At 38.0% G+C, this 25,735-nt stretch overlaps 3 protein-coding genes across 5 annotated transcripts; 2 read left to right on the plus strand and 1 right to left on the minus strand.

The window, feature by feature from the left end:
• On the minus strand, positions 1-2,309 carry LOC6038161 (nipped-B-like protein B). Its single transcript, XM_001847942.2, has 3 exons — positions 1,224-2,309; positions 1,077-1,161; positions 1-1,020 (listed from the first exon to the last, which is right to left on the minus strand). Exons 1-3 carry the CDS (start codon positions 2,307-2,309, stop codon positions 83-85), a joined length of 2,109 nt encoding a protein of 702 aa, XP_001847994.2. The 3' UTR covers positions 1-82.
• A 2,566-nt stretch (positions 2,310-4,875) lies between these two features.
• Positions 4,876-25,404, plus strand: LOC6038163 (leucine-rich repeat-containing protein 58). 3 transcript variants are annotated; one of them, XM_038260657.1, is made up of 6 exons: positions 4,876-4,990; positions 15,341-15,999; positions 23,860-24,076; positions 24,499-24,688; positions 24,820-24,913; positions 24,976-25,404. In XM_038260657.1, the coding sequence occupies exons 2-6, from the start codon at positions 15,512-15,514 to the stop codon at positions 25,052-25,054; spliced, it is 1,068 nt and encodes a 355-aa protein (XP_038116585.1). In that variant the 5' UTR covers positions 4,876-4,990; positions 15,341-15,511; the 3' UTR covers positions 25,055-25,404. The 3 variants fall into 3 exon arrangements, with proteins under 3 accessions (XP_038116585.1, XP_038116586.1, XP_001847996.2); XM_038260658.1 differs by having other exon boundaries at positions 4,893-4,909; XM_001847944.2 differs by lacking the exon at positions 4,876-4,990 and having other exon boundaries at positions 15,302-15,999.
• Positions 5,053-15,159, plus strand: LOC6038162. Its single transcript, XM_001847943.2, has 2 exons — positions 5,053-6,502; positions 15,027-15,159. Exon 1 carries the CDS (start codon positions 5,310-5,312, stop codon positions 6,396-6,398), a length of 1,089 nt encoding a protein of 362 aa, XP_001847995.2. The 5' UTR covers positions 5,053-5,309; the 3' UTR covers positions 6,399-6,502; positions 15,027-15,159.
• Positions 25,405-25,735: the final 331 nt, after the last annotated feature.

The raw sequence follows: 25,735 nt of genomic DNA on the forward strand, positions 1-25,735 counted from the left end.
TTATTTCATACAATATTTTATGGTAGTCTAAATCAAGTTGGAGAAACTAATCGCTCTCGTTATGCGCTCGAAATTTCTGGAATTACCAGGGGCGGTTGCGGTTGTAGCTGTTGGTGTTGTGGCTGGTACGGCGCGGTGGCGATGATCGGAATCCGGCCGGAACCATCGAAATGGAGGAGCTGCTGTCGTCCATGCCACGGCCCCGCTGATCTCGGCTCATTCTAGAGGCCGCAATTTCCCGCGCTGCTGGATTCAGTGGATTCGGGTTCGCGTAGCGGTTGGCGTTCCGTTCGTTGCGCTCGTTGATTTCCGTCACGTAATGCAGACCAGCGCTCAGGTGCTGGTTGCGGAGTTCGGGCGCATCGCGCTCGAGGCTGTGCAGCAAGTTGGTAATGTTTCCAGAAACCTGGCGTTTCTTCATGTACTTCATGATCTCGTTCAGGATTTTCACCTGGTTGGCGTTGAGCTCGTTCATCGAGTTCAGCTCGATGTCCCGGTCACGGTCCGTTTGGACGCTTATCTCAACCATGCGCGAGCGGCTGGCCGTTTGAGTGTTGACCGAAATGAACGTCTTGTTGCGCCGTTGGACACACTCCAGACAGGTCAGCTCGTCAGTTTGGATCGACCGATCGATGATGCGCTTTGACGCCGCACCTCCGCGCACCGGAACGATCGTGATGGCCTGAATGGTTCCCACGTCGGCTCCCGCCCGGTTGCTCGCCTCTTCCCTCTTCTTTTGGGCAATTCGCTGCGAAATGTTGCCCTCGTCCAGGCCGAGTCGCTCAATCATCTGCTTCATCTTGTGGTTCACATTGCGGAACGGTTCGCACAGGGACACGTCCTTGGACTTGCTCGTCGAGGCGTACAGCACGTTCTCTTCGTTCCAAATCAGCGGCGAACGGTTGTCCAGCTTCTTCAGGTCCTTATGGTACGTGGGAGCGACGTACAGAAAGCGCGAGGACTGAATTTTGGTCTCTTGCTTGTCCAGAATGGAAATCGCTTCGCGAATGCGCTGTGAAACTGATGAAAAAAATATATTCAAAACAATTCATTCGTCAAAGTGTAACTCGAATTACCTTTATCATTGCTGCGAACTGCCTTCTTCTTCGAGTTGCTTGAGGACAAGTAATCCGATAAGTTGATTTTATTCTCCAAGAAGAGCTAGAAATACAAAACTCAATTTACTCCAACTTCGCCCCACACGCGCTCAACTTCCGTCCTACCTGCGCCGTCAGCTCGTCTTTCTTGTCCAACTTCTCGGCCGCCTCCTCCGACAACACCTGGGTTCTTTGGGTCGCCATCATCGACGCCATCATCGGGTTCATCATCATCGCCATCATGGGGTTCGCCATCATCGGGTTCATCTGCAGCATCGGATTCTTGGTCGGGTCCGACATCATCGTCATCATCGCCTGCATTTGGGCCATCATGGCCGTCGGCGAAACGGTACCACCGTTCTTCGAAGTAGAAGCTTCCGCTCGGCGCGATCTGGAGCGAGATCGTGACCGGCTGCGACTGCGTCGGCTTCTCGATCTGGACCGACGATTCCGTCGTGGGCTTCTGGAAGCCCTGTCGCGACTTCTGGAACGACGACGCGACCGGCTACGATCGTCCCGGCGAGGAGCTCTTCGACCAATGTCGTCCTCCTCGTCGGACAAAGACCGGCGCAGGTAAGTCCCCGGACTGCGCGACCGAAGCAGGTTCCGCGCCCGCTCAAACTCCTCCCGTTCGCGTTCCTTGCGCAGCTGATCTTCGCGCTCCCTTTCGCGGTTCCGATCTACCTGGAAGTACCGCTGCGGCGGATCATCAGTAAAGCTCGATCGGCTGTCCTGCGTCGGACTCGAAGGACTCTGGTTACGGGTCGTCTCTTCCAGTCGTTTCAATCGAGGATCCTTCGGTTGGCCTTCCGCCGGGATAACCACCACGGAATTCTCCGACACCTTGACCGCCTCCTCTTCAATTTCAATGACCACCGGTTCCTCCTGAATAATCGTACAATCCTCGGGCGAAGCTGCCCTCGCCACAGGCTCCGGGTCCGGGTCCGCCGGTTTCTCCGGCGCAGGTTCCGGCTCCGCAGCCTTCGTTACAACAATACGTTGCTCCTCCGCCGCCGGGGCAATGTTCCAGGCCTCGTTGAACCGTTTCACCTTTTCCTCTTCCTCCTCCTTTTTCTTCCTCGCCCGCTCCTCCTGGGCCTTTTCCGCCTCGTCATCGTCCATAACGTCGAAACTGTCCAGGACCTCATTCCAAAAATCAGCCGGGACTCCGTCGTCCGCCGATTCGTCAATAATGCTAGTTCTGGCCGCCATGATTGGCCCCTTTTTTCGCCGCTCAAGAGCTCCCAAACTCAATCGCAAATATTCGAGAAAATCAAGCACTTATCAACCGCAAAACAACGCCCCGTTCTTCTTAACAATTTGATAACGAAACAGCACTACTCTAGAACACTATAAAATACTATTTTAGCAGGAAAATTCCCGTTTTTCGCGAATTACAAAACTTTTTGACCTGAAACGATTCAACGCGGTTCGGCTGGCATCAGCGCGATTGACACACAAACACACACGCACACAATCGTCGTGCAAGGTGACGTTTCAAGTTGTACCCACTAGAGCGCAGGGCTGTGCTAGTTAGAAACTAAGAATTTTTGGAGAGAATAAAAAATCTTGGAAATTTTTTTTCGAAAAGGTCCTATAAACATATGAAAGACCTTTCAGTGCGAGGGGCAGGACACATGGACTAATCAACTATAATATTCCCCTAATCAATTAGAAATTATGCGCTAATTGACTAATTTTCCGCTAATCAATTAGCGGTAAATTCCCATCGCAATGTAGTTATCTTGACATTTTTTGTTTACCTTTTTTCCAAAATGGCGATGAATATCGTGGTCGGTGTCGTTGGTCTCATTTCCAGTTCCAGTTCCAGCATGCAGTCCTGGCAGATCAGCGTCGTCGAGGCAGAGTTGTTCAGCGCAGTCGTTATGGCTGGGCTTTGGAGATTCCTGTTGACTGCTGTTTGCAGGTTGCAGCACTTCAGATTGCTGATGCTGTCGTAGATGTGTTTGGTCTTCAGATTTTTGCTCATTTCGTTGGATTGTTGTGAAATGTAAAGTCCCCACGGTGCTCTCGTCATCAAGAAAGTCAACAATCTCTGAGTCGGATTCCTTTTTGAAGGGCGGTGCTTCTTGAACTGGGCACCGCTTTTGGAAGAGGGAGGGCGCTTGCACTGGACATCCGGTGAACATAGGCAGCATAAGTCTGAGCAGAATGTGTCCATTATCGCATTCACCAACCGAACGGACATAACGACCGGTTCATCCTGCATTGGGCCGCATTTCCGGTTACTTGAAATTACGGACGCACCCCGGTCCACCTGCAGCTCGGGTAGTTACTTAGCGAACGTTTCGGTGCTGGAACTACTGGAGGACGGTCACATTCCGCGGGGAGTTTGGACAGATTGTTGAAAATCAGTTACGAGACAACTTCGACATGCTTCTCTTTGTTTGTGTCGTCGTTCCCGATAACCTATGAGCTTGAAATTACGGCGGCCGCAGCCGCGATTCTTCACCCGTCGCATGTGCTCTCAATTTGGCCTCCAGCTGGTAGAGGGGGAATTCTCGAAGGCGCGCTTAGCTCATCATTACTGTTTGTTGCGTTTGCAGAAAACTATCTCGTTCAACCGGATTCCGTCGTCATGGTTCTCAATCAGGTCCAAATTCGAAGCCTTCACGGAACTAAGCACAATTCAAGCCTGCTCCACCTCCTCCGGTTAAAAATTTTCTCCAAAACAATTCAAAACAAAACACGTTTGCTGCTGTCAAAATAACGTCTCTCAACATGACAAGATTATTCAATTCACGGTGGGAATGATCTGCCAAATCAGCGCTAATCAATTAGCTAATTGACCAAAATCAACGCTAGTTGATTGGCGTCACTATAATTGATTAGGTGTGTCTCACCCCTCGCTATTTAACCTATTCCAACTTTTTTGGTTTGTCCATATACTCCTACACTGTAACTGAAAATCGCATTTTGCTGAGTTTGTTTTCGCACCTCCCCATACGATTTTTTCAGTTCAACTACGATTACACTTTTTTGTGTAATCGCAGTCGAACTGAAAAAATCGTATGAAAAAGTGCGAAAACGAACTCAGCAAAGTGCGATTTCCAGTTACAGTGTAGGCCATTACTAGTACTAGCCTTATCACTTAAATTGCCGTTTTCACTTTATATCCGAAGAAAAGGTGATTTTTAAAGGGGTGTCCAAATTACCCCAACTGTCCATATTACCCCAAACTCCCCTACGTTACGCAAAATTTTCATATGAGCACTAATAAAAATTTGGTTTTGAATCGTCTTTTTTACCGTTGTACATAAAAATTTACATTGGCATTGAAATTGGGTCCTAAAATGAAGCTTAGATTGCTGATATTATTGTTTACAGCGATAAAGCTTATTTTTGTGAGTACAATGACCCTTTGTACGAGCTCAAAGAGTTTAAAATGGATTTTTAAATCAATTTTGAAAAATTAACCTCGCGGTCCTTCTTGACAGAAAAGCTCCTACTTGACAGCTCGTTCCAAGGGGACCATAGTTGATCCATCGAAAAAATGTTGTCTTGTCCAAAAAAATTTTTGCATTAAAATGAAAAAAAGTGATCAGAAATGGTTTTTAATCGTGTTTTTTACCGTTGTACATAAAAATTGACATAGGACTTTAGTACCCAATTGGCCTTAGGATCCTATTGGCTGTTAAAAAAAATTACATATAGTAAAACGAGTAAAACTAAGTAAAACTTCAACAGCTTTTGTGTTGAGTGTAGTGGGTGCCACTGAAAACCAGCCACACAGTGGGTGCAACTGTCAAATCAGCGATCCTTTTCTGTTTTCATCGCGTTTCCATCATCAGGTTTGTTTATCTCTGGCCCAGCAGTGTGACGATTTTTGCATGATTTGCAAGTGCGCTCCATATATATTTACGTATAAATAGGTACGTTGGCATTGAAAATAGCAAACGAAAGTGCAATTTCATCCGGCCAGTCGAAGGTTACAGTGTTTTGCTAGATTTTTGTTGTTTCCGTCCCGTCGTCGGAGTCGTTGCTGGTGGTTTCTCTCGGACGCACCGTCGTTTTGCGCAGATAGGCTGTGGAAGTGGACTCTGGGTTTTGGAATTTCGCAACTTTCGTTACGGGAAGTGTTGATTGGGTTTGGTGTAAATATTGACGGGATTGAGTGGCGCTTTACTGCGTAGTTTCGCTTGTTTGTAATTCCTGTTATGTAAAGTGGGAAACAGTCGGTTGAAAACGGTGATGTATTCCTCGTACGAGCTCTGGACCAGTTTGTGCAAGAAACTGGTTAGACAGTGGAATGAGTACTGCTGCGTGATATGCAAACAGCCACGACCTTACCGGATTCCGAGTATCGGGTCGTCGCCAGCGGCGTCCACGGTGGCCGTTGGTAATCGTCGTTTCAGCAGCAGGGACGATGAGGCCCGCCGGGAACAGTTGAGTGTTTTGCGGGAGATTGTCGCTGCCCGGGAGATTGCTCACCACTGCCGGAGCAATAACTACGTGTACAGTCAGTTGCAGGATCTGGGCAACAATTATGGTGTCGACCTTGACAAGCTGTCCTTCGTCCAGAGGCTGTTCCTTGAAAATCGTTACATCTTTGAGGCAATAGCGAAGCACATCCGGGTGCCAGATTTGCTGTTGGAGGTGCAGGTCTGCCCTACGATGGATCTGTTGACCACGACCTATAAGACCAACACCGACGGGCAGGTGCTAAAACATCTCGCAGAGTATCTTCTGAGCACGGAGTACTACAACAGACCGAGAATATTCACCGACGCGTCAAAATCGAGCGACGGCCGTTGCGGGATTGGCGTGTTTGACGAGCAAAGCGGTACCCGAATCATGATGCAACTCAAGCTGGGGACCAGCATTTCCACTGCCGAAACGTTGGCTATTCAGGTGGCCATGCAGCATATCGACAAGCGAGGAATTCAAAACGCCGTCCTTCTAACCGACAGCCAACCCGCTTGTTTGTTTCTCAAAAAGAGTCGCAACTCACGCATGCGGAACTCGGTCGCGAACGATATCCTCGAGAAAGCCAAACGAAATCGAACCACGATCCAGTGGATTCCCGGCCATGTCCAGGTCGATGGCAACGAAACTGCCGATGGACTGGCGAGGCAGGCATTGTCGGCGGAGTTTGTGATGGAAAATGATATTTTCGTGCACGACGCCATCAGCTATTTTGAGGAGCGCCAAGCTAGCAAAATCAACAGTTGGTATCAGGATTATGTGCGACAGAAGGGAAAAACGTTGAAACAGTTGATCGAAAGTGACAGCGAAGAGGAGGATCCGTACTGGTTTGCGGAGGAAAATTACACGCAATAAGTTTGCTTTGCGGACGATTTTCTGTTTATTGTGATATTAGTTTAATAGTTGTTCGCGGAACTGTGTTATTGTTGAACAATTTGAATGAAACATTGTCTTACGAGGTGAGCAGTGCTTTACCGTTGCGTTTCTGCATGGACTTTTTTGAAATAGCCGAAATAATTTATTTCATTTACATCTGTGCTAATTTCATTATATCTATTAGCTTTCTATTATCTTGTGGAGTACCAACATCTGACCGTTTTATTTTTTAGCAGGTCCCAAATCTTAGCCTGATTTTTTTTTTGAGGCGTTAGTTTTTAATTTCAATGTCATAACCAATTTTCCTGAACCACTTCCCCGAATGACGACTTCCCCTAAAACCCATTTGCTGGTATTTTATGGTCACTTACCCTATTTTGCCACAATCATTTTCCCGAATGATCATATCCCCGAATGGACATTTCCCCGAACGCCGTTTCAAAATCAATTCGTGCCTAGTATTTGTGTCGTTAGCTCACTCCAAGTATAAGAGTCGTCCTCTGAGTCCTGTCTCGGTAGAGTCGCTGGTTGTCAGTTGGACTCACAATCCAAAAGTCCTCAGTTCAAATCCCGAGTCGGTGAACTTAAACACAAAGACGAAACGAGCAGCACTCAAGCAGCCGCCCCGAACGAGACAATTTACTCTTTCTCTCTCTCTCTCTCTCTCTCTCTCTCTCTCTCTCTCTCTCTCTCGTTTTCGTCTCGCTCTTCCTTGTGTTTTGCTGCGAGGTGACAGAAGTCATAAAATGCAATCACGGGAGAGATGATCGGAATCTCGGTAGAATGTCAAACGACCCCTCTCTGAGCAAATATATTTTTAGAAAGAAGCCAATTCTGTGTGAGTGACTTTGCGTAGCACTCATTCGTTTGTGTGTGAAGCGAACGACAGTAGAATTTCAAAATCAGGTTGTCGTGGTGAAGACGATTCGAGTGTTCTGTCACCTATCACAAACAAAGTCGAAATTTCGCAGGCACTGGCTAATGCAAAAAAGAAATGATTTGATTTCTGAAAATAAAAAAAAAACAGGAATCATTAAATTTAACCCTTTACAACTAAACCCCGGCTTTAGACAGGCTTCGATCTAAAAAAAATCGCAAAAAAATCCATTTTTCAAGCATTTTTTGATCTTTAAACAGCATTGGAAAGAAGAACTTTAAAATTGTTTGAAAATTTTAGGGTTGGAAGTTTCACTTGTTTTTTGTGACTTTGCCAATGTTTTAAACATGTAATTTTTTCAATGGTCAACTTTGGGTGTGTTTTTGCCTTTCTTACTAATTTATTAACTTTTCGTATAAATATTTTAAGTAAAAAGAAGTATGCAGTAATTTTTTTAGGGCCCCAGACTATGCCTGTACGCATTTTTTAACAATTTAAATGATAATGGTGCTATTTTAGAGAAGAAAATGTTAAAAACAAATAAAGAATTGAAAAAGTGGATGTAAAAACATGAAAAAGCTAGAAAGGCAAACCCGGGCAGACGGTAATAACAAAATTCAATAATTCAAATAACAGATACTGTTAAAATAACAGAAAGTGTTATGGAATCTTCATGAAAAATTAATTTTTGCACAAGAGTTGAATAACAGTTTATGTTAACATAACAAAATTTGTCATTGGTCTGATATTGATTGAAAGCTAAAACAACTTGGTAATAACATTTTTTGTTATGGAAGAATACCTCCAACTGTTGTAGGGATGATCGGATTAGTTGTTAAAATAACAAAAAATAATAACAAAGATTTTTTCGAGGAATAACTAAAACTGTTATTAGTCTGTTATTACAATAACAATCCAATAACAAAAAAATCATAACGACGAATAACAAATCTTGTTATAAATAACGTAAGATGTTATTGACCTAATATTTTCAAATATCAAAAAATGTTATTTCCAAGTTATTTCCGTCTGCTCGGGAAATGTAATGATACGAGATAGTAAAATAGGCAAAATGCTACCAAAAACAAAGATAATCTAAACATAATAAATGTCAATTAAAATTCTAAAAATAAAACAAGAAAATAAAAAAACAAGAGAAGTAAAGTTTTTCGTAGAACAAAAGTTGCTCAAAATGACCTCCTAAACACGATAAAAAACATTTTCAAAAAAAAAAAAAAAATGGGCTGTAGAGGGTTAATGTTCAAAAATTCCAAAAATCAAACATTCAATAATTTTTTTTTTGAAAATTCAAAAAGTCAAAAATTCTAGATATTAAAAATAAAAAAAAAAATTAAAAGATATTATAATTTTGCTTTGTTAATTATTTTTTTATTTCATATTTAGATTATTTTTTTGTGATTGATTAGGTTTTGCAAGATTTTTTGCTTGTTTTGATTTGATGATATTTTCTAAACAAATTTTGAACTCTGTTATTCCTTTTGATATTAACATTTTTTCAATCATTTCTTTTAATTTTTCTTGATTTTTTTTAATTTTCTTCATCATTATTCTTGTTTTAAATGTTTATTTCTCATTTTTGTATGTAAAAAAATATTTGCAACCGCCCTAACTTTTTTGTTAGTGATTGCTGATTTTTTTTTTCAAGGTTTTTTATATTTTTTTTTCTTTTTTGTATTTTGCAGTTTTTTATTATTAATAAGTTTTATTGTTTTTGAATCTCTTAATTATTAATACAGTTCAAACTCGATTATCCGAAGGCCTCGAAAAAAAAATCACTTCGGATAATCAAAACTTCGAAACTTCCGAATCAAGAAAAAAAAATTTTTTGTCTAATTTTTGATTGTTGATCTTAAGTATGACCCCTAAACAACGCTAAAGTGATTAAAAAAAATAAATCCAAGATGGCGAGGAAAAATATTTCATAGGCAATCAACTATTTATTCAAATTTGACTAAAATGTGGAAGCAGAACTCTAGTTTGATGTTTGATACAAGAAAAAGGAAAAAAGCAAAAAAAAACTTTTTTTCGTGATTCGATTACAAACCTTCGGAGAAACGAACTTATGATAATTGAAACTTCGGATAATCGAGGCTTTGGATAATCGGGTCTGTATAAGTTATTTTTTCTAAACTAGTTTTTTTTTGCATTTTTGCCATCCTCACGTTACTGAGGAAAGGCTATAAAACACTCGAAAAATGAACTTATTAATTTGACCTCATAGACCCAGTTTCACGTATACATATCGACTCAGAATCATGTTCTGAGCGAATGTCTGTGTGGATGTGTGTAGGTGGGTGGACAAAAAAATGGTCACTCGGTTATATCCGGACTGAATGAACGGATTTTGACTGTATTAGTCTCATTCGATCCGTCTTGGGGTCCCATAGGTCTCTATTTAAAATCAGCAAGTTTAGTTAAGTACTTCAAAAGTTATGCTAAAAAAAACGATTTTGGCGTATGTCCGGAAGATTGTAAAAGGGTGTTTTTTGCAAAAAAAAAACATTTTTAGAAAGGTATTAAAAAGGTCTTTCCAATGAGCCCAAAACATTGAAGATCTGACAACCCTATCAAAAGTTATTAGCACTTAAGTGTTATTTATACATTTTGTGGAGGCCGGATCTCAGATATTTCAATGAAAATGATGTCCGGGTCCATCATGCGACCTGTTGTTAGTAAGATAATCGACAGACCTTTTAAATAAGCCTAAAACATTGAAGACTTAAAAACCCTATTAAAAGTTATAAGCACTTAAGTGCTATTTACACATTTTTTGGAGGCCGGATTTCAGATATTGTGATAGAAATATTGTCTGAATCTTCCATGCGAACTATCGTTGCATAGGTTTTTTATCAGACCTTGCCGATGAGCCAGAAATATTTGTTATACATGTTAAGGGGGAATGTTGTTATTTTTACTGAATGTATTGACTCAGGGTGGCCACTCAAGTCGGAAAATCGGGAAAGTCGGGAAAAAGTCTTGAATTCGCCAAAATCCTCAAAAAATCGGGAATAAGTCGGGAATTTGTGATTTGTTGTCAAAAAGTCTGGAAAGGTCGGAAATTCCTAGCATACTTGTTTGAAAATTATTTTCCTTCTTACTTTTTTACTCTTGAATAATTTTGTCATATTTTGTACAATTTTCAAATTAAATTCACTAAATTTTTCTTCAGTAACTTACTTTAAATTTAAGGTTCTTTTCACAATTTCAATCTATGTCAGAATGAAAAAGGCCATTTCAGACACTGAAAAATGTGATAAATATTGATTGCTTTTGACAAAAATTTTCATATTTTTTTTTTAATCAACTGATTTTTACTAATTTTAATTTTTCAAACAAGATCTATTTATAAAATAAATTTAACTACAAACAGCAACAAAATTAGTGATAAACTAATAGGAAAATAGAACCTGATTTTAACGATTATGGCCAGCGTAAAGTTATGATTCTGTTTTAATATTGATTGTGGCAATGTTTTTTTCTGGTGGAAAATTTTCATTGAGTCATTTCGATTTTTTCCAAAGGCTTACCTTGAACTTGTTTTGCGAGTATGGGCGAGTATGGGTAAATTACTATAGATTAAGCTAGATTTTTTCAGTTTTCGGAAAACTTAAATATGGTATAAAATCCAATAGCTGTTCGTTCTGAATGAAAAAAAAAATAACTTTTTTCCGTTTTGTAAACATGAAAAAATATTGAAAAAGCAAAAAAGTAAATAAAAGAAATTTTGATTTAAGTTATTGCAAATATGTTTAAAGAATTTGTCCTTTCGTACATTTCGCATAAAGTAAGTTGTAAAATATGGAATCTTATCAAACTGATTTTTTCATTGAAAAAATAAATAAAATAAAACTGTTAAATACCGATAACTGGACACATCAGCATTGATAAAAAAATCAATATCACAATGTACAAAATTTAGAAGGGAACTTAATTTAAAGCGCTCCTTGAATTTAAATAAAAAAAATAAGAATATTTAACTTTTTGCCATTTCCAGTTTAAATGAAGTATCAAAAAGTATACGTTTGCCAGTTAAAAAATTAAAATTGAAATTATAAGTATTTTTATGTTTTCGGTTATTTTTCATAGACTATTACTTGTTTATGTTTCTACTCTGAATTAAAATAATGAGTGCTTCAATTTTAAAGTATTTTTTAGGAGTTTGTTGCTGAGTTTCTTTTTATACGAAAATTGTAAATACAGTAGTTGTTCGGTAACCGGGCGTTGTTTAACTGGGCGCTCGATAACTGTGCCGTAGCCCAGTTAAAAAGCAGACAAACGTCAAAAAACCAAAACAAACCGAAATCACCGAGGGGTTAATGGATGCAAAAATCATGGTCAACAATTAACAAACTTTTTTCAAACTTTTATGTTATTTTAAGTCACAATTAAAGAAATATGAAAAGTAATCATGGTAAATAAATTTTAGTTACTTTTATTTTTATATTTCATCAAATAAATATTATGCATCGGTAGTCCCCTCGTTATTTTTCGTTCAGCCCAGTTAGCGAACAGCATTCGATGACTGGGTTACGTTCTCAGCCCAGTTACCGAACAACTACTGTAGTTTGATTTTTTTTAAATTTGTTGAGCTTTTTCGATGGTTAATATTTTAACTTTTTTTATAAAGAGTTTTTTAAACCATTATTAAGATAAGAAATCCCTTTTTCGGAGTTTAAGGAAAAGTCGGAAATTTAAAAATGGGATTTGAGTGGTCACCCTGAATTGACTTTATGAATGTGAGGAAGGCACCAACCACCTGAAGGTGGATTAAGTAACGGAGCAGTTCTCTAGGATTTCGGTCATTCGATTTTTTTTGTATTTTTTAATCCGACTTAAACTTTTTTGGTGCCTTCGGTATGCCCAAAGAAGCCATTTTGCATCATTAGTTTGTCCATATAATTTTCCATACAAATTTTGCAGCTGGCCATACAAAAATGATGCATGAAAATTCAAAAATCTGTATCTTTTGAAGGAATTTTTTGATCGATTTGGTGTCTTCGGCAAAGTTGTAGGTATGGATACGGACTACACTGGAAAAAAATGATACACGGTAAAAAAAATTGGCAATTTTTTTATTTAACTTTTTATCACTAAAACTTGATTTGCAAAAAAAAACACTATTTTTATTTTTTTTTATATGTTTTAGAGGACATAAAATGCCAACTTTTCAGAAATTTCCAGGTTGAGCAAAACATTATTGACCGAGTTATGAATTTTTTAATCAATACTTATTTTTTCAAAAAATCGAAATATCGGTCGCAAATAAAATCAAATTTGCAATAAAAAAATACTTCAGTAAAATTTTGATAAAGTGCACCGTTTTCAAGTTAAATCCATATTTAGGTGACTTTTTTGAAAAAAGTCGCAGTTTTTCATTTTTTTTTTAAATTAGTGCACATGTTTGCACACTTTTGGAAAAAAATATTTTTGAAAAGCTGAGAAAATTCTCTATATTTTGCTTCCTCGGACTTTGTTGATACGACCTATAGTTGCTGAGATATTGCAATGCAAAGGCTTAAAAACAGGAAAATTGATGTTTTCTAAGTCTCACCCAAACAGCTCACCATTTTTTAATGTCGATATCTCAGCAACTAATGGTCCGATTTTCAATGTTAATATATGAAACATTTGTGAAATTTTTCGATCTTTTCGAAAACATTATTTTCAAAATTTTCAAATCAAGACTAACATTTTAAAAGGGCCAAACATTCAATATTACGCCCATGTGCACTAATTTAAAAAAATGAAAAACTGCGACGATTTTCAAAAAAGTCACCTAAATATGGATTTAACTTGAAAACGGTGCACTTTATCAAAATTTTCCTAAAGTATTTTTTGATTGCAAATTTGATTTTACATCGAAAAATGAAGTTGAAAAAATTTTGCGACCAATATTTCGATTTTTTGAAAAAACTCAGTATTGATTAAAAAATTCATAACTCGGTCAATGATTTTTTGCACAACCTGGAAATTTCTGAAATGTTGGCATTTTATGTCCTCTAAAACATATCAAAAAATAAAAAAATTAAAAAAATAGTTTTTTTGCAAATCAAATTTTAGTGATAAAAAGTTAAATAAAAAAAATCACCAATTTTTTTTTACCGTGTATCATTTTTTTCCAGTGTAGTCCGTATCCATACCTACAACTTTGCCGAAGACACCAAATCGATCAAAAAACTCCTTCAAAAGATACAGTTTTTTGAATTTTCATACATCATTTTTGTATGGACAGCTGCGAAATTTGTATGGAAAATTATATGGACAAACTAATGATGCAAAATGGCTTCTTTGGGCATACCGAAGGCACCAAAAAAGTTTCAGTCGGATTAAAAAATACAAAAATTAAAATTGAAGAAAAAAGACCGATTTCGTAGAGAATTGCTCAACGTTTTTATTTTAAAATATTTTTTTTCGAGTTTATATCGTTTTTTTCGTGCATTGTTCCATTTGAAGCGGCATTTATGCGGCAGAAAACCGAGTACAGTCGACTCTCTGGCTGTCGATCTTCTCGATATCAATATTTCTCCATCTATCGATGAATTCTTCAGTCCCTTCAAACTGCATACTTCGATTGGCTTTATTCCTCGACATTTTCTCTTACTTGAAGGATCTCTTCCTCGACGGTCCCTTGGGTTCTGTTTGCTTTAAAAATCTCTTCCGGTTGTCAATAATTTCACTTTCATGGCTTGCATAGACATTTTTCTTGGCGAAACGAAGCTTTGAAGGGTGTTTGACATTAGTTTGTTTTTGTTTGATGGACGTTGCCATGATTCTCTCCCATAGCTGGGTATCAAGAAAAAAATATTTTCAATCGAGTCTTCATTTTGCATCGTTCTGTAAACTGATGATTCTCTCCCTCGACGGTCCCTTGGATATTGACAACCAGAGAGTCGACTGTATCAAAGTAAAATCCCAATAAACTGGGAGCAAATTTGCGACAGACTTGCCGTCAGATGCAAATTTGATTTGCATCGATGTTTGCCCCCAGCCCAGGAGACGGCCTTATGATTCGGTGGTCCTTAGTACCAGGGTAGATGTTTCAGTGAATCAAGAAAACATTTTGTCAGTTTATAGAACTATGTAAAATTATGACTCGATTTTTTCTCTTGATAAATGTTATTACAAGATCATCATCTGTTGTTGCCCTGTTATTTTCAGTGCATTTTTCTGTTATTAACCTAAATTATTTTAACAGATACCTGAAAAAATAAAATTAAAAAGCAATAGTTAAATTTTCTCAAATAGGTTTGTTGTCACACATTCCGGGTGGTGTGTTTATTACACAGAATCCATAACAGCAGTGTCCTCAACGTGTCTACTTTCTAATCAAGTCAAGCAAATCCTGTCGTCACATCAACTCCGACAACAACAAAGACTCGCAATCTTCTCCGTATCAGCCTCAATCTCAATAGCCAATAAGCGCCTAAAGTGCAATGTAAACACCCATCCCATGAGCCCGTGAATTACTGCACTATTGCATCGAACCGTATGATTTCTTCATCTCGTCCTCGTCATTAAAATCGTCCACTTTCAATCTATCGTATTCTGTTCCGTGCATCAATTTCAATTGCCTGTGCTGCTTCTGTGTTGTAGCGTATAGCCATTAGTTAGACTGAGAGGTTGAGGTTCGTTATCAGCAGCAGCTCACAATTTGATTGAGTCCAAGTGGGTGAGCTCACCAACACCGAGCTGTTTTTTGCGTATTACAGAGAGTCCACTTAGTCCGGGGTAGAACTTGCGTTCTAGCAGTCGGCGATTCGGCGTTGACTCGAGAGGACTCGAGTAATCCCTGGGGTTTCCGATTTAGTCGTCGGCGTGGGGTCACGCGATATCTGTGCGCCCTGAAAAGGTGTTTGTGGATGGCTTCGGCTCTTCTTCCTGGATCAAGTACAAATACCGACACCGTGTGTTTTGCATGTGTGGAATGGGACGTTGATAATTCCAGACTGTCGTCGTCGTGGTTTGGCACACGTATATAAAGAGGTAGTACTAATCAAGCACTCTTCTCACTCCTCGTTATCAGTGCTCGGCAGTTGGTCGACGTCGTTGTGCATGAAGCCCAGTCGTGAAATGTAGCTACAAGTTTCCACAACCAGCCAGACGTGATCGGATTGAATCGTGCAGGAAGATTTGTGCCTACAATTAGTGTGCTCCCATTACAACAGAACCCTCCCGCCCCCGCCCCCCCGCGACCATGGATATCGTGTACACGTCCGACAGCGGCGATAGCGACGCGCGCGAGCAGAAAACCGTCGACTTTGGCCATGCCAACAAGCGCCACCTGGACGAGGACCTGCTGCGCATGTGCAAAACGAAAAAGCTGGCCGAAGACATCGAGACGGTGCTGCTGAACCACAACAACCTGGCCGTCGTTCCGGCGTCGATTGCCGAGTTTGAGAATCTGCGCGTGCTGGACCTCAGCAACAACAGCCTCGACCGGATACCGGAAGCGGTGATGCAGTGCCAGCTGTCGACGCTGATCGTCAAGAACAACCGGCTCGGCGACGACTCGCTGCCCAAGTCGATGCTGGCCGCCGGTGCCACCCTGAAGGAGCTTAATCTGAGCGGTAATCGCTTCACGCAGTTTCCCGAGCAGGTCACGGAGCTGAAGGCGCTCAAGTATCTGTACCTCGGGGGCAACCAAATCACCAACGTATCCAAGGACATCTGGAAGCTGCAAAAGTGAGTACCTATGCGTTAAGATGTTTATTTAGAGTGATTCAAATGTGACTTTTGGTGTCCATTACAGCCCTGCAATTGAATTAAATCTCGATTGAACTAAAATTGTATATTCCAAGGCCGTTTCCCATACAATTTTGTTAGAGAAAGTCGCTCTATCAGTTCAGGCAATTTTTGAGTATTGGATCAATTTTGAATTTTAGAGACTTTCGGGCAATAATACATAGGGGAGAGTGGGGAGACTTGATCCCCTTTTTTGTATCGCACATATCTCTGTCAATTTCTCCCAAAACTATGATCTTTTTGCATGAATCGAAAGCTTAAACATTCAACTATGTTTGGCTGATAAGGGTATTTCATCAGATAAACTCTTCGAATCATGCCAAGCGTTTTAAAAAACTATTTTAAACCGGCATTTTCAAAATGTTGGGGGTAATTTGATCCCCTTTCAACATTTTGAAGAAATCTAAAGCAAAATGTTTCTTTTTCGTCCAAACTTTTAATTTTCTATAAGTTACAGCAATTTCACATTAAACCTGTACGTTTGTGTTCAAAATATAACAAGTTTAGCACGCAAAATATTTAAAAACTTAAAATTTTCTTTTTTAGACCAAAATTGAGCATGTTTACAAAAGTTGGTAATTTTTGTTTACAAAACTTTTGCAAAATGGTTCAAACTGCAGTAAGTTATGTACAACTATACTAAAGGAAACTATGTACAAAAACCCAGCCCAATTATTTAATCTTGAGGTCGATTCCAGTGACTGTTAAAAATGCAGGGATCAAGTCTCCCTAAACGCACTTTTTTAAACAATTGATTGTAAAAATAGTATGACGATAAATTTAACGTCAAATGCGTAAGGGTTTTGGAAATGATATGTTTATCAAACAAATCAGGTAAAAAAAAAATTTTTTTGAATTATTTTTTTGAGTGTTTTCTATTCTTATCAAAACAAAGAAAAAAGCTCTCTTGGAAGTTTTTTGCAGCACTTTTTAGAAAAATGTGTGTAACTCAATCCAAACATTTTTTAATTTTTTTCTTTGTTTTCTACAATGAGTTTTAGTCAATTTCGCACAACTTTCTAGAACAAAGCTAATTGTTTTACCCACATGCTGACGAGATACAGGCTTGGGATCAAGTGTCCCTGGGGATCAAGTCTCCCCACTCTCCCCTAATAATACAAAGTTTCAGAATTTCGGATAAAATCATTTTTTATGCTTTTCAAAACAGTTCTATTACCGGCCTTTAAGGCTGTGCATGAAATATTAAATAAATAAATTGATTATCTGAATTAAAAAAAAAGTAAGCTTGAGATCAAATTTTAACGTATTAGGTATAACAACATTCATCATGTTTGATTTTAATTCTTATAATTTCTATACTGATATTTTTAAACTGAAAAATGGTGCAAGAAAACAAAATTATCCATTTCGTAAAATTGTGAAATTTATGAAAAAAAAACTTGGATTGTTGTCTAAAAATGTACAAAATGAAACTAAATTTAAATCTCATTCAGTTTGAACTGTGTATACTTCACATTGAAGTTTTTTTTTCTATTTTTACTTATTATATTTTAGATAAATAATTAAGCAAAAACTTATGTATTTTTCGAAAACAACTTTTCTGTGAGCAAATTATTTGTACTGATCGCTGCAAATATTTTAAAAATATTAAAAAATGTCTCAAAATAAGTCAAGGAATTAGGGAGCAAAATTATATTGTCCATAAAATTTGAATTTCGAGGAATAACGAATTGAAAATGATTATTTTTTTTACACTTTTACATTTCCTGTTTTTAAAAACATTTTAAAATATGTTTTCAAAATATTTTAATAAAGGTGTACAACAAAGTTTTTTTTTGTAAAAGTTTGAATAAATTTTATCATGTCTTATTGATTTTTTTTTTATATTGTAGTGTTGAGGAAATTAAACTGAACAAATTTGCAGCGACCATTAAAATTTGAACGTTTTTTTTTATTTTTTTTAAATTATAGCGAGGTATTTAATTGCAATCGTCAAAAACAATAACTATACAATTTTAAACAAACAAAATTAAAATATGTCAGATAAACACATTTTTGATGCTTAAAATCAATATATACTTTTTACTTTTTTCAACCCGGCCCGCAGCGCCAAAAGGTTGGGCACCCCAAGACCCTCTCTCCCCTTTGTGGACAATTGTTCTTACAAAGAAAATTGACAAAATTGAAAATTTCAAAGCAAATTTTTGGAAGCTGAAACTTAAATGCACTCAATTGTAATGAATTGCTATACTGCCCCCCATTGAAAAAACGGCAAATATCCACTTTTGCAAAAACGAGATATTAGCACCAGGTGGTAGAGGATGTTCCAACGCATCTTCTGGAACTTGAATTTTACTGAAATAGTGTTTAGACTTGGCTGCCGATGCGAAAAATCAAATGGCTAATATGCCACTCTTATGGGAAATTGCCTTGACGGAGATTTTGTGTAAAACACTAAAACGCGATTTTTTTGGATTACTTGATTTGGCATAATAGCCGAATTTTCAATTATGGGCAGTATACATCTCCATGAAGTAAATATTTATCGCATAAATGGCGAATACAGTCCAGACTCGATTATTTGAAGGCCTTGGGAAAATTTCACTCCGGATAATTGAATCACGAAAAACCATTTTTTTTTGTTCATGATTCGATTCTCCGAAGTCCTACGAATGTTACGAATGCTGCACGCCAGAAATGTCAAAATCGCGCAGTGGTACCATCATTACAAAAAAAAACAGTTTGGCTGTCATGCCATTGCATTTTTTTTTGTAATGTTGGTACACGACTGCGCGATTTTGACATTTTTTACGAGCACCATTCGTTACGCCATCTTCGCTTAAAAATCTGGATAGGGACAAGGGGTTGGGGCAGAATGGCCCACGTAAGTAAAATGCACCAAAAACCATAGAAAAACATACAAGTTTATGAATTCAGTGTAGTAGGCTTATGCTTTGGGATGTTTCCTTCAATGTTGTATACCTGGCTGATGAAATTTTTTAGCTTAAAACTATTTTTTAAGCAATTTAAATAAAACTTTTTCGACTACTTTTCCATTTTCTCTAATAAAACTTTGAAGGTAGATAATAAATGACTTAAGGGACCTTTCTAACATAGTTTCCATGAAGTTAGACCACTTTATGAAAATAGTCACTTACCACAAAACAAACATTTTTGAAAATAGTTTTAATATATTGAAATAAGACACTATTTTTACAAATAAGCACCAAAACAACTGAAAAATCAACTAATGTTGCATTAAACGTGATTTGTGAAGCTATCAGGAGTGACATAATCCATTTAACCAAAATTTATTAACTTCTGATTGTTTTTATAAGGCAGGAAAAGGGTGTTCCATTCTGCCCCCAAGTGGATTTTAATTTAACACTTCCACCACCAAGCCTCGAAATTGATTTGAGGTTCCGTTGTTATTTGATTACCTTCGTAATAGATCCTGGTATTATTATAAACATTGAACATTGAATTATAACTTTCGAGAAAGCTTATTTAAGAACCTCGAAAAAAAACAACATTTGCGTGTTTTTGTCAATAAATTTACATTTTTGCTCATATTTCGAAAAATACAATGAATTCAAACGACATTTTCGGTGTGGTGATGTTATTTGACGTCCTTTATAAGGCCCTTGCCTTACAGTTGGTCTAAATCCATTCTAAAGCCCAAAACCCATTCTGCAACCCCCACCCCCCACCCCCTGCCCCTATGTCTTGACTTATGAAATATCTGATTTTTATTGAATTATCAATTTTGCCGTAATATAAAATTTTGAGATTTTCTACATGTATGTAACCCCTTAACGAAATCGGGCTCTCTGAACCATTCGCTGTACTACTTAATAGAGATACCTACGCGCGAGAGTGTGTTAGTTTGTAACAAAATTACACACAGCCATAGGCAAATCGAGTAGAATAATTCGTCTGTCAAAATCAGCTGTGTCCATTGTTATACGACGAGCACGTGGTAAACAGCTGGTTTGGCGAGATGGACCAACCGCGGTCTTAGCCTGTCAGCCCAAAGGAAAAAAAAACAGCTGGTTTTTATAGGCCAGTTCTGCTACTCGATTTGCCTATGTCTGCGTAAAAATAGTGTAAACAAAATCAGCTACTTGGAATTCAGCCAATCACAATCGATCAAAACCAAAACAATACTTTAAATACAAATACTAACACAGAATCGTGGTGTGCGTGAGAGAAACCGTGGAGATCTTTATTGGAGTGAGAGGGAGAGCAAAGAGAGAGTGGTCTGTAACGATTGGTGTGGAAGTGACAAACGGTAGGAATACATCAGAGCATTTTTTGGAAAACGCTTGGTTTGAATGCAAAATAGTACTCGAAAAGTGGTCAAAGACAAATTTGTAGGAAATTGGACGGGGTTTCTGAAAAAAATACACTGAAACAAAAATACAGGCCACTTCTATGAGATTTTTTGATTTTTAAGAATAAAAATTAAAATTAATAGACTAAAATGTTACAAAAAGACTGACGAAAAATGCAGGATGGTATGTCTCTCCTAAAAAAATACAAAAATCATTTACTGAAACTGTTTTTTTTGAAAAATGGTCTAAACGTCAAAATTTTTTAAAAACTCGATAGTGGGAATCGATGCTTCAGACAATTTTACAGGTAAGTCCCCATATTGACCATTGCCCTATGTCCAATCCTTGTGAAGATACAGCGGTTTTAAAAATAAAAATGTTGAAAAAATTGTTTTTTTTTGTGGTTTCTGGCAATTTCTATATGACAGACTTAATATTTCAGTCTCCCTGGGCTTTGTCATAATGAGTGTCATAGGTTTGATGCTTGTTTGGCAAAGAGTATGATTTGATTCGATGTGGAATTAAAATCGAAGTGTTCAGTATATTGCTGAAGCTTCCATTTTTACACATGGACACCACTTCATGCTGCGAGAACCCACTTTGGCGTAGTCTCAGGGCTTAATCGATGGCCGGTAAGCTGTCATCGAGACAAGGAGGTTCTCTGATAGTGGAAATATCACATTTGTACAATGAACCGCTACATATGTGATTTTTCCCTATCTTAATGTGGGTGTCAGGTTAGGATGCAGGTTTAAAAAAATAGTGTTTGTAGTATATAAATATCAACTTTTTATACTTTGCCTTTAGTTATTTAGGGACAAAATTAGTAACAGTGAATTAAGTAATTCTATCAGAATCGGTGATTTTCATTCAAGTATCATAAAACCATTCTGATTTGTCAAAATTTCCATAGAGTCTCGATCAATCAATAGTGAAATGATATCGGACTAAATTCGTTGATCTGTTGAACTAACGGTTGTCGGATTATGATTGTATCGACCATTGTTGCGAATCGAGGATCTACTGGAATTCTGACGAACAAATGGTCGTCTCTTTTTCAATTCACGACTTGTAAAATATCAACTGTTATTTTTTTTTTTGTTTTTTTAAAGAAGCCAGACAGGTTTTAAAAGAAACGTTTTTTGGTTAATAATTAAAATGTCGGGGATTTGAGATAAGAGTAGCTTTCGGATAGGTTGCTTTAAATCTTGTATTCAATTCAAGTTAGGTAGTTATACGCAAATGAATGTTTGGACTTATATGAATAATTGAACATTTTGGACTTATGAATAACACACAACTGTGCATTTATTCTAGAGTCAGATCCATACAGCGTCAGTGTTTATTTGGTCGAAGTGTACTAATTCATTGGCAGATCTGGTTCTAGTTGTAATGTACGACAAGACTACTGACGGACGTGACAGGACGAGGGCCCAGTTTAGAGGTTTCGACATCAACGATGTGCGGCTGGATCACCCTCCCAAAAAAAAAAAAAAAAAAAAAGACAGACTTAATATTTCAGTCTCGTAAATATTTTTACCGAAAAGCTCGTCCAACTTCCCATAAGTTTGCCTTTGACAGTTTGACAGTGTTGACTCGTTTAAATATTTACGTAAGCTTATTTACTATCCAGGTTTCTACCACACTGAAAAAAATAATCTATTTTCAGTTATTAGCAATGTAATTAAACTTATATCTGAAAGCCCATACATCCAATTAAAATGCTGACAAACTTATGGGACATTGGACGAGCTTTCCAGTATAAATATTTACGAGACTGAAAAATTAAGTCTGTTATATAGGAATTGCCGAAAACCACCAACAAAATATTTTTTTTTCAACATTTTTACTTTTAAAACCGCTATAGAGCAATTACAGCCCAAAACAGGAATTTTTTAGGTATTTTTTTCTCGACCTTCTCCGATTTCAATGAAACTTTGTAGACATGTTATCCTGGGCCTATATAAGCCATTTTTGTGTATATGGAGCCAATAGTACTCGAAAAATAACATTTGAGAAGGGCGTAAGTTATTTAAATATTTTTGTATTTAGTAATTTAAATATTGCTGTATCTCGAAGCCGTTGCATCGTATCAAAAAGTGGTCAAAGACAAACTTGTAGGAAATTTGACGGGCTTTTCGATAAAAATACACTGAAAGAAAAAAACCCTCCACTTTTATGAGATTTTTTGATTTTTATGTTTACCCTCACTCTCAAGGTGAGCCCACGATTTTTTTTGTTCAAAATTTTTGTGAAAATAGCCTAAGATGTTACAAAAAGACTCACGAAAAATGCAGGATGGAGCAACGCACCTATAAAAATACAAAAATCATTTACTGAAACTGTTTTTTTTTTCAAAATTGCTCTAAACATCAAAATTTTCAAAATCCGAACACGAGAGTCGATTCTCCAGACAATTTTACATAAAAGTCACCATATTGACCATTATCCTAAGTCCAATCCTTGTGAAGTTACAGTGGTTATAAAAATCAAAATGTTGAAAAAATAGGTTTTTTGATGGTTTTTCGTAATTTCTATATGACAGATTTTATTTTTCGGTCTCGAAAATATTTTTACCGGAAAGCTCGTCCAATTTCCCATAAGTTTGTCTTCGACCACATTTCAATTGGATGTATGGGCTTACATATATAAGCTGGAGGGTTATACCATCCAGCATTTTTCGTCAGTCTTTTTGTAACATTTTAGGCTATTTTCTCAAAAAATTTGAATGAAAAAAAATCGTGACATCACCTTGAAAATTAATTTTTCAATTTGAAAATCAAAAAATCTCATAGAAGTGGCGTGTATTTTTGTTTCACTGTATTTATAAGCCCGCCCAATTCCATACAAGTTTGTCTTTGACCACTTTTTGATACGATGCAACGGCTTCGCTTCGAGATACAGTGATTTTTAAATTGCAAAATACAAAAATATTTAAATAAAATGGCTCCATATACACAAAAATGGCTTATATTGGCCCAGGATAACATGTCTACAAAGTTTCATTGAAATCGGAGAGGGTCTTTGAGGTTTCGAAAAAATACAACGTGTAAAGTCTAGTACAATATTTGAATATATCCAAAATAAGTGTTTTGAGCCTTTTAAGAAGGTTTCTCTTGATCCAAATAAATACTTAACTTTGGATAAAATTACAAACTTTGTAATTACCACTGTGGAATTTGTAGGGACATGAGTTGAACTAGAATGTCCTTTCATTAGATTTGACCAAATGTAAGAGTCTCATTGTTCCCTTCTTTTTTCAGCCCAGATTTTTCGACATAAAACTATTCTAAATCAATGGAAATCGTCCAAAACATGAATTAAAAGTGATTCATGGCATATTCATTTAGTTTCAACTTAATATAACCAAAGATATAAAGTTGTGTAATTCTTGTTAATTGTAGCATCAAGTTGAATGTGAAAATTCAACGATGCGTTTTATAATTTGTTTTTATCCACGCCAACATCCATTCTTAGTACTGAATCAATTAATATTTTTCCACAGCCTGCAGCTGCTGTCGCTCGGCGGAAATCTGATCACCGAGATTCCGGACACCGTCGGGCTGCTCAACAATCTCCACGCTCTCGTACTCTGTGATAATCTGCTCGAGGCGCTGCCCCCGTCGATCGCCCGGCTCGTGCACCTCAAGTCGCTGCTGCTGCACAAAAATCATCTGAAACATCTGCCGCTGGACATCATAACCCTTAAGAATCTTACAGAGGTAAATTAGTGGGAGTAGATTTAGGATTTCGAAACGTTATCAGGATTGCATGACTGCCCAACGTGAGAGAGTCTGGAAAAACGGATTCGCGTCATTGACAACAATGTCCCCAAGCCCTGAGTCTGATAACGCAAGAAATACTGATTGTGACAGATGTTTGATGTGGATCGCCATTTCAACGTTTTAACGAGAGCTTGAAATTGTCAGTCAGACAAAATCTGTGCTGGTTATAAATATTGCAATTGCACTTTCCTGTCTTTATTGCAAGAGATAATCGGTCTTAATACGATGGTCACTTATCAGCCAAGTCAACTTTGTTGTTAATTGAGGTGCGATTTCCGTTGAATCATCTTCCCAGGACAATGAAATTCAAATTTGGTTCAAATTGATAATGTCCCCCCTTACTCCCTCCCCCTCAACAGCTCAGCCTACGTGACAACCCGCTGGTCGTTCGCTTCGTCAAAGACATGACCCTCAACCCACCGACGCTACTGGAACTGGCCGCCCGTTCGGCGAAGATTGCCTCCGTTCCGTACGGACCTGGCGATCTGCCCCGGACGCTGATCGAGTACCTGCAGACCGCCAACTGCTGTGTCAACCCCAACTGCAAAGGTGAGCTCCGGCTCTGGCTCTCTCTTATCACCCTTCCTTTGTTCGAATAGTGTGTGGGACAACCCCCTTTTTCTAAGCACAAGAGCACAAAGTGTCGCTCAAGTCATTTAATCTCTCTTTGTCTTTTGCAGGAGTATTCTTCGATAACCGCGTGGAACATATCAAATTTGTCGACTTTTGCGGTAAATACCGGATTCCGCTGCTGCAGTATTTGTGCTCTTCAAAGTGAGTTTGAAAGCGAAAAAAGAGAGGAAGCCCACTAACTGTTTGCCAACTTCATGTTACAGGTGCATCGACGACCCGGGTGCGTCGGTGTCGCATGGCGAGGCCAGCAGCAGCATGATGCGAAAGGTTCTGCTCGGGTGATTTGCAGCCGTGAACTGTCGCTAATTTTCGTACTAAATTGTGGTGGTAACTGGAGGCAGAAATTTACGAAGCAAGCAACAAATATTGTTCAACAATATTCAACGCACACGAACACACACACACAGGTTTATTCATATACATATTTACAAATTCGTCTCTGTAGCTGGATAACAGTGGCTAGCCTTTTTTTTTAAAACATTGTGATTTGGCTCATAGAGCAGTAACGAGTCAATTTTCGCCCCCTCCCAGAAGCATAATAAGATGGTCGTTAATAGGGATGTGTACAGCCGTTGTTGGAACGGGATGATTTTATTATCGAGAAATAAAATTCTATTGCTGTTCGAATCGAATCACCATGCGGTTTTCTTTTTCCTTAAGCTGGTTTTGTGAAACACTCGTTTTTAAATCTACTCAACTAAGTGATCTAATTTTTTTTCCATTTTGACGAAGGTCCACGTCAAGGCTCTATACTAGGGTGGGTACGGATTTTCAAAAGTTCTCAGATCAAGTTCTGGTGTGGTTCCCCTTGTAGGGCATACCCATAGGGACTCTCAGGCCAAATTTCAGCTCATTTAGTTGAAAACTGGCTTGTCTCAAGCGAGTTCAAGTTTACATGGGATTTACTATGGGAAATTTTGAATTTTCGTTCATTCGCTCCTACAGGCCTGGGGGAAACATGTA

This window comes from Culex quinquefasciatus, chromosome 3, assembly GCF_015732765.1.
Source record: "Culex quinquefasciatus strain JHB chromosome 3, VPISU_Cqui_1.0_pri_paternal, whole genome shotgun sequence".
Taxonomy (NCBI): domain Eukaryota; kingdom Metazoa; phylum Arthropoda; class Insecta; order Diptera; family Culicidae; genus Culex; species Culex quinquefasciatus.